Source organism: Crocodylus porosus, unplaced genomic scaffold (assembly GCF_001723895.1).
Source record: "Crocodylus porosus isolate Cpor-Errol unplaced genomic scaffold, CroPor_comp1, whole genome shotgun sequence".
Lineage (NCBI taxonomy): Eukaryota > Metazoa > Chordata > Crocodylia > Crocodylidae > Crocodylus > Crocodylus porosus.
In genome coordinates this window covers 21873555-21883122 of record NW_017728950.1, presented here as the reverse complement: position 1 = coordinate 21883122, position 9568 = coordinate 21873555, and the positions used below count along the sequence as shown (strand labels likewise).

General features: G+C 46.7%; 1 protein-coding gene across 2 annotated transcripts in view; it reads right to left on the bottom strand.

Moving 5' to 3' along the window:
• The window catches only part of PIGG (phosphatidylinositol glycan anchor biosynthesis class G), a 220892-nt gene that overhangs the window by 207575 nt on the left and 3749 nt on the right, over positions 1-9568 (bottom strand). For both annotated transcript variants that reach the window (XM_019555121.1, XM_019555122.1), the window contains exons 2-3: positions 5134-5343; positions 3961-4149 (exon numbers count right to left, since the gene is read on the bottom strand). In XM_019555121.1, the coding sequence (XP_019410666.1) occupies positions 3961-4149; positions 5134-5343 (399 nt within the window). The remainder of the gene's footprint in view (positions 1-3960; positions 4150-5133; positions 5344-9568) is intronic.

Sequence of the window (9568 nt, the reverse complement as noted above, 5' to 3'; positions counted from 1 at the left end):
GACTTCCTGCCCTTTGGGCAGGGGGCTGGACTCGATGATCTCCCGAGGTCCCTTCCAGCCCTAATGTCTATGAAATCTATGAAAATCAGGGTCAATTTAAATTCAAGTAAATATGGTAACACAGTAATTGTTAAATGCTATGCAGCCACACTTCAAGAATAACTACAGTAATTTCTCCTTCATTCTGAATCATAGATTGTAAAGCCAGAAGGGACCTCGGAATATCACTGGATCCAGCGCCTACACCAAACAGGAAAGATAACTGGGGGTCAGGTGACCCCAGCAAGTTGACTATCTAGTCTCCTCTTCAAGATTTCCAGAGTAGGTGATTGCACCACCTCTGGAAGAAGCTTATTCCACAGTCTGGACACTGACTGTGAAGAAGCTTTTCCTAATGTTGAACCTAAATCCATCTTCCAGAAGTTTTTGACCATTACCCCTGGTTTTCCCCTTGGGTCCCCTGGTGAACAGTTGCTCACCGAGCCCTTGATGTATTCCCCTAGCGTAGTGATAAGCTGCTACTAGGTCCCCTCTCGGCTTTCTTTTCCTCAGGCTGAAGAGTCCGAGATCACTCAGCCTTTCCTTGTATGGCTTGCCTTTTAAGACTCTGATCATACAAGTGGCTCTTCTTTGGACCCTCTCAAGCTTGTCCATGTCCTTGTTAAAGTGTGATGCCCAGAACTGGACGCAGGACTCCAGCTGTGGTCTCACCAGTGCCAAGCAGAGCCGAAGAATCACTTCCTTGGTTTTGATGGAGATGCATCAATTGATGCATGCCAGAGTATCATTTGCCTTACTGGCTACAGCATCTCACTGTCAGCTCATATTCATACTGTGGTCTATTATTACCCCCAGGTCCCTTTCATTCATGGTTCAGGACAGTTTGGTGCCCCCAAGCCTGTAGGTGTGTTGGGGGTTGCTTGTACCGCAGTGTAGCACTTTACATTTCTCAACACTGAACTTCATCAGATTCTGATCCGCCCAACTTGCTAGCTTGTCTAGGTCTGCCTGTATCTGTAGTCTATCTTCAAGCATAACCACGCTCCCCCATAACTTGGTGTCGTCTGCAAACTTAGCCAATGAGCTCTTCACCCCACATCCAAATCATTAAAGATGTTGAAAAGTACTGAACTGGTAAAGGAACAGCTTCTATAGAGTCTGTTCTTTGTACAACCAAGGATCTGGTTAAGCAGCTTCACTACAGAAACAGCTACATAGAAGTACTGTTGCTGTTGATGAGAACAGCTACTAAGCTAAAGATTCATGGCTCCATGAAAATAACCAAGTCAAGACTGGAGCTCTTGAGCCAACAATTTCTATAAAGAGGCTCTAAGACAAATCAACAACTCTAACAAATACCAGAATCTCTCAAAGTGACCAGGCAGTTCAGGAGTAAAATTTATATTCTCCATTAAATAAACCCCTGATGTGCTTCTGTACCTATTAAGCAATATTAGTCGTATCTAAATGTATGCATTGTTAGGGAGAAATTTTGCTTACAAACAAATATTAGCTTAACTTCTATTCCAGGGAAAATCCTAGAAATATTCATCAAAGAGGCTATATGTGACAAACTTACAGAAGGCATGATACTGAATGACAGCCAGCATGGCTTCATCACAGGCAGGTCTCATCTGACCAACCTCATTTCTTTCTATGATCAGGTGACTCATCACCTGGATGAAAGAAAAGCAGTTGACATCATATACCTCAACTTCCAGAAAGCCTTTGACATGGTATCCTATGAGGTACTGATCAGAAAACTGGAAGATATAGGGCTCAACTGCAGGACTGCCAAGTGGGTGCGAAACTGGTTGTATGCAGAGAGTCCAAATGAATGAATCAGTGTCATCCCGGCAAGATTTGGGCAGCAGCATACCCCAGGGATCTGTACTTAGCCCAGTGCGGTTCAATATCTTCATCAACATACTGGATGAGGGGATAAAAAGCCCATTGGCCAAGTTTGCGGACAACACCAAGATATGGGGTTGCGCTGACACACATGCAGATAGGCTGCAGACACAAGCAGACCTACACAGGCTGGTATGTTAGGCAAAACAGAACCAGATGAGGTTCAATGTAGAGAAATGCAAAGTGCTATACCTGGGAAGGAAGAACCCCCAGCGCACCTACAGACTGGGCATTGCTAACCTGACCAGCACTACAGTTGAAAGGGATCCGGGGGTAACAATAGACCCCGGCATGAATATGAGCCAGCAATGCAATGCAGAAGCCACTAGGGCCAATAAAACTCTGGCATGCATCAATTGATACATCTCCAGTAAATCCAAAGAAGTGATTCTCCCACTTTACTTAACATTGGTGCAGCCACAGCTGGAGTACTGCATCTAGTTTTGGGTACTGCACTTCAACAAGGATGGGCTAAAGCTCGACAGGGTCCAGAGAAGGGCTACCTGTATAATCAGAGACTTGCATGGCAAGCCATACGAGGAGAGGCTGAGGGATTTCAGACTCTTCAACCTAAAGAAAAGAAGGCTGAGAGGGGACCTGATTATGCCTTACCGCTATATCAGAGGCGTACATCAGGGGCTCAGCGAACAACTGTTCACCAGGGCGCCCTGTGGAAAAACTAGAAACAACGGCCACAAACTCCTGGAAGATAGTTTCAGGCTGAACATTAGGAAAAACTTCTTTACAACTAGGGTGTCCAGACTATGGAACAAGCTCCCCCCAGAGGTGGTGCAATCATCTACCCTATAAGTCTTCAAGAGGGGCGGGCAATTACTTTGGGCAGAGGGCCGCTTACAGAGTTTTGGCAAGCCATCAAGGGCCGGATGGGCAGCACCACCCCCTGATAGGTGCCCTGCCCCCTGGCTGCCATATTGGGACCCTTAGTGCCACCTCCTAACCCCTGAACTTTGCTACCAGAAGTCCCTCCTCTTGCCGCTCAGAAGTACTCATTTCAGCAAAGGGGTTTGCCATCTCAGAACCAGAAAAATACCAAATTATTCTAAAAAAACCAAAAACATGTACAAAATTCATTAGTTTCATTTCAAAAAATATTTTTTTCCTCATTTACATGTGTATGTAGTATACATAAAGGTGATAGTATCAGAGCTCAAAATGAAGTTCTTATTCTTGTATATAGTGGGTAGGTGTGGGTTTTGTGGGGGGCTGTGTGCAGAGGGAGGGTGGCTGGGGAGGGTTATGGCTTGGGTGGAGAGGGAGGGTTTGCCCACAGTGCCCCTCTGCAGCAGGCAGAGACCCCCCCAGCACTTCTGCAGGGCCAGGTGCTGTGCTCCTGCTGCTCCTGCCCCCAGGCACTGGCACAGCCCTGTGCTTCCTCTTGCTGCCACTCCCCCACACCCACCATCTGCCACTGCTGCCCTTCTGCTGCTTCCCTGTCCCCTTGCCCCCCATGCACACTGCTCCAACACCTGCCATCCCTGGCACTGCAGCTGGGCTGGCCAGCTGGCAGACCGAGGGAGGAGGGGAGTGGGGAAATGGCTGTGGTGGGCGAGGGAAGGGGCAGCGAGCAGGCGCATGGAGCACAGCAACAGCCAGGCAAGAACATGAGGCCAGGCTGGCAGGGCTCTATGGAGCTCGGCTGCGCTGCACCAGGAGGGAGGCAGGGAAGCCGGGCTTGGGTGGAGGCAGAGGGTGTGCCCACAGCCTGACCCCTACCACAGCAAGCAGAGCCCCCACCAGCACTCCTGCAAGCCCAGGGACTGCTAGCTGCTCCTGAAGTCCCCAGAGCTGAATCCCTGCCTCACCCTGCACACTGGGATTGGGCACCTGATTCAGCACAAAAGTCCCAGGTCTCTCCACAGGTCCTGAAATTTGGCAGTGGGCAAGCAGTGCCACCATTCTTCTACCACCACATTTCAGGATTTGTAGAGAGCCCTAAAGAGGACTGTGGGGCAGATTTTGCCCATAGGCCAGCAGTCAAGCACCTCAGTCTATAACTATTAGATCTGTGTTAAGAAATACATGTTTCACCTTTGAGAGGAGAGAGAGATGAATCTTTTTAAGGATTTCATCCATTTCCTGTAGCTTTGGTCCCACCAAAGGGCTGTTGGGTCCACTAATATGACCAATATGGTCCAATCCCAGGTAATGAAGTATTAGTATATCCCAGTCTTCTCTTTTTAACACTGTATCCAAATGCCTGGTAACATTATTGTCGACCTTAGGGATGAAAGCAAAAATATTTTTCATAATCATTTCTCCCTTTCACTAGGAAGTAAGGAAATGTGAAAAAGAATCATTACGTTCAAGTCTGAGAGAAATTAGAGAAAGGTACAGGGTGCTTGCCAGTTCAAAGAAAAAGATAGATTATTTAGGCCCCGGCACAGATTTAATTTTTTGTTAATCAACTATAAATACTAAGTGCCACAGGTTCAGCCAATTTATGGTGTCAGAGTGGCAAACCAGCTACAAAGATATTCCACATAAAATGTGTAACAACTCTGTAGCTGGTTAGTATGGCACCATAAACCAAGTATGTGGCATGCCCTCGTTCTGATTCTATCAGGAGCTGATTGTCAGCATTGGCACTGGGACCAGGGTTGCCATAGGGACTGGAACAGCCACCATCCCAATGTTGAAAATGGGCTGCTAGGTGAGTGGGCTGCAAGATTCCTGGTGAGAAGAGCCACGAGGCTCTCTACAACTGGGCCCATTGTATGCCTTGCCACACAGCTCCTGAAGGAGCTGCAAGGCAAGGCACATTAAAATGCTGGGTTGTGGTAAGCCCCACAGACTCGATCTATACTAATAAGCTTTTTTTTTTAAAGTTGGCTTGTATTAAAGTTAAGAGCAGACTGGACTGTTTAAAAATTCCACAAAGTAACATAGTGTCTCACCAAAAGTGTTATGGGTAAGTCGCGTAAGTATTAAGGGCAGTTATTCACATGCCCTTTGCCCTTGTTGCCTTATTACCATCATCCAAGCACCTTCCACATTAAAAAAAAGAAAAAAAAAAAAAATCAATGGAAGAACAGAAGTCCCTAGTCTCATACCACAAACCCCATTTGAGAATAGCCTGCTCCAGTCCAGTACCAAATGCCTTACAAAAGGCAGGCAACTTTTCTCTAAGGAAAACATTCACTAGATGTCTATTAAATATTTGTGTTCTCACTACATAGCTTGAATTTATAAAAAGCCACTCACCTCTGTAAAATCTGACACAAAAAATGATGTAGTTCCATCATATTCCACAAAATGCTTTGGAAACAGCCTAACCCAAGTGTCATCCCCATAAAAGATTATTCTTTTTCCAGCTGTTTTTGCCTGCCATATAAGATTGTCTTCCAGGAGCACTGAAGAATTAAGGTTCATGATAACATCAATGAAACCTGGTATGCTACCAGTCATCAGTGCCTGCAAAAAACATAACAAAAGCATGAAAGTATTTGACGTTTGGCTGAAAAAAATGTAGTACCCTACCTGACATTAATTAGTAGCATTTGCTTTACGGGAAAGTCCAAGAAATCACATAATGAATAATTATGTAATAGCCTGCCCACAGGAGAAAGCCCAGGAGAAAAGCCAGTTGTGCCTAAACCTTCACTGGTATACTATAGCCTGTTATAGTTTTATCCTTATCTGATGCAACTAGGTCAGGGGTAGGCAATTATTTGGCTCAAAGACCACTTAAGGAGTTTTGGTGACCTGTTGTGGGCCAGGTCAGCACCACTAACACTCCCCCCCTAGCCCCCTCCCAGCCCAACAACAGCTCACCAAAACTCCCAAAGTGGCCCCTGTGAGCTTGTCGTGCTCAACCAGGCAGATAGGAGGGGGCCACAGGTAGACAGGGAGTAGTATCCAGGAGGCAGATGGGTAGGTGGGGAGCAGCATTCAGAGGGGGTGGCCAGGTGGGGCTGGGGCTGAGATCACAGGGCAGTGACAATGCAGAATCGCTATCCAGTCCCCATACAATGAATCCTAATCCACTTGACCCAGGAGGGGGGCAGAGTGCACATCTGTGACCTATGCCCCCACACCAGAATAGGCAGATGCGGGCAGCCCCAGTACAGCACAGCTGTGGACCAGTGTACCCCAGCAGCATGGGGCAGCCTCAACAGATTGTGACCAGATTAGGCTGCCCCATGGTGTCGGGCAACACTACACTGCAGCCATGGGCGTATATTCCACCCCTTCATGGGTCAGGTTGGTCATGATTCATTGGGCAGGAAGCAGATTGCAGTTCTACCCCAAGCTCAGCACCACACTGTCACCACCTCAGGATCTCAATCCCAGCCCCAGCCACTGCTCCCTGTCTCCATAGGGACCCTACCCACCTGCTCCATCTGGTACCTCAGCAGCAGATACGAGGCAGACAGGCCAGGGTGTATGCATACTCCACCAGCAGTGGGGCCAGGTCTGGAGGCAGTGGTGGCAACACTGGCAGCAGCAGCCAGAATGAGCCACTGCCACCAGGGCTGCTGGGCAATGGAATCCAGCTGCCACACTACTCCAGCCCCACTGCACACCCAGGGACAGTGGGACCAGCCCAATGTGCCATGGACTAATCTGCCCCCCAAGCCTGGGCCAGGCAGGGCTGAGGGACCCGCCATGGGCTGGATAAAATCCCTCGGCAGGTCAGATCTGGCCCAATGGCCATATTTTGTCCACCCCTGAACTCAATGCTTCACTTTATAGTGGCAACCAAAGATTCCCAACGTAAGCGATTTTGGTAACATACCATGTATTAAGCATATATTTGTAGGGACCTACTGTAATCATGATTTTGTGTTTTTTGTGGAAAACATTGAATCAGGTGTTTTCTGTAAAAACAGCAGGCTCTGTGATTTTGGTGGCCTTGCAGAAGGAAAAAACAAAAAAAACAAAAATTTACCAGCAGCGAAAAGGGCAGGAAGCTCTGCAGTACTGAAGCACTTGGGGTGGGGGGTAGAAAGGTGGTGGGGAGAGGGAGTAAATCACAGGCTGAACCTGTGACACAGGCTCACTCCAGGAGCCAGGGCCAATCAGGGAAACAGCCCAAGAAGTAGAGATAAAGACTAAGAAATCCTTCAAGTCATACAAATACATTTCAGCTCTGGACCATGTAAGGCAGTATTCTGCAGGGTCCTTGCATGCAGATGGAGGCAGACTGTTCTGTACCACCTTTAATGCAACTCTGGATGTGTTGAAGAAAACCAGTATAGATGGACACCTAGAGTCTGAGGTGCATATGAAGCAAAAGGCTGTTACAGAGGCTGAAAGTCAGAAGAAGAAACAAATGACCGTGTCCTTGCTGTGTAAAGGACCACAGAAAACAGCTTGGCAAAGCAAAAGACAGTATTTTCCCTCTTGGAGGCTTTCACAGTGGCAAACATTCTGCTGGAGAAACCTGATCACCCAAAGTTAAGGGACTACCTGAACCAAAATGTGCCAAATGCTGGCAGCGTTCCATGTTGCAAACACGCTTTACCAAGACTCTCTCTTTCTAGTGATTGCTTCACATGTACAGTTCACAAAGACTGCATTAGCACTATATGGCTCCTCCTCCACTGCAGCTGATGAAGGCACCAGCTCTCAAAATAATTACGTGCTGCAAATTTTATTTGTACCTGTGAGCTGGACAGACCAGGACCTGTCTGTTTTTTAAACAGAGCCAGTCCACCTCATGTTTGTCAATTTTTCTACTGTTTCAAGTCATCATGAAGGCAATTGTCAAGTATAGCTTACAATTTAACAAGATCTCAGCTTTCCTGTCTAACAACACCATGTACATGTGAACAGCTCTCTGATGTGCTCCAAGGAATGCTGCCCAATGCAGTTCATGTCACTTGCAATATGCACATTCTGTCTTTAGTAAGTGACATTTGGCACACGCAGTTCCCTGATGTGGAGAGCCTGGTGTCCTCCTTCAGGAAAGCCTTCAAGCCATAAGGTCTGGTACACAGAGTCCCCCACCACATGTGGGGACTAACATGCCACTGTGTTGCTGCCACCAAAGCCAATGCTCACAAGGTGGAACTTGTGGTTCAGTGCAGTCCATTACCACGCACAGCATATGTAGTACTACCAGCAGTTTGTGAGCAAGGAGCTGGAAATCGCAAAGCTTAAACATGCACTGTGTGCTTGGTAGGATCTCCTGGAACAGGGAGACATTTGTGGCAGAAAATGTCACCCAGTTCATGGAGCTTCTAATGTAGCTTGAAGGCTGACAGGCTGTGATCAACCAAGCACACAAGCCGATGGATTTGATAAGCTGGGTCGAAGACTTGGCATCAACAAGAACTGTCACATTGTCCTTCCGAAAGCTAGCAGAGAAGGAACCTGTTCCAGGGCAACAGCTGCAAAGCTGAATCAGTACAGTAGGCATGACCTGTCACTACCACAGCGGTTCAGACAACTGGCTGCCTCTCTCCTTAGTGCTGTTCACATTTTGGACCCCAACCAGGTGCCTGTTCTAAAGTTCTGACCCTCAGCTACTGAAATCAATTCCTGGATGGCAGAAGGATGACAACGAACATGCTGCTTACATGAACTTTGTCAAAGAGTGCCAAATACCTGTACCTATGCCTGTGTTTTGGGCTGTGACTGGTTTCCACATTTGTATGCCTTGGCAAAATGCCGCCTCACCGTTCCAATGAACTCAGTAAATGCTGAGCGTGCCATCTCAGTGTGTAGACAAATGTTCATCCCGCAGAGACAGAGGATGTCAGCAGTTACTGTCAGTGGATGCTGCATGCTAGCATTTCACAGCATGAACTGCTTGTCTCAAGGTTAGCATTGAGTAAATTCCTTTTTATAACATCCTTTAATAAAAGTACTGTCATGGTATTAGTTACAATTCATGTTGTGTATAGCTTTAATTTCATAAGACATTTCAGTTTAGAGTTTAATTAAATGCTTAGATTGCTTGATAATGTTTCCATTAATGGCTTTTGTGGGCTTAATCCCCCAATTAAGCCCATGGAAGTCATTAATGGTAAGCAATTAAGCCACAGTTCCAGGCCATCTGCCAATCTTGAGGGAGGGATGGGACCGTGGCCAAGCAGAGGCATGTGGGAAGAAGGGGCCCGCCATGACATGCCCGTGAAAATGGCAGCCGACACTGCAATCTGCCCATGAAATCAACCAGCTAGCTGCCTCCTCTATTTGAGAAGACCCCTATATATTTGTATACCCTCAAAGGTGGCAACAAAAGCTTAGAATAGCAATGTACTATCTACTAAATACTAAAATCATCTCCAACAATCACAATCCCTCTCAAGCAAATTTCAAGCAATCAATCACAGTTGTCAAAGAGAGGATGACAGAGAGAGAGAAACGTGTACACAAACTTGCCTAGTTTCTCTGACTATTCCCATATGTGAACACTTGTTCCAGAATACAAGCATCTTAGCAAGGTGGAATAAGTTATGGAGGCAAGGCTCTCTTATGAATGAACATTAGTGAAGACAAGACCCAAGAAGATACATAGTAGGAAAAGCAAAGACATTCGTAAATTGCAGCCTACAGGCAGGCTAAAGTGAGGGAGATTAAGCATTGGAACAGATTACCTAGAGACTGCAGCTTTTCAGAGCAGGTTAGACAAACACTTAGTTTGGATGTTTAAGCAAGGATATTCCTGCCTCGATCAAGCTATTGTATT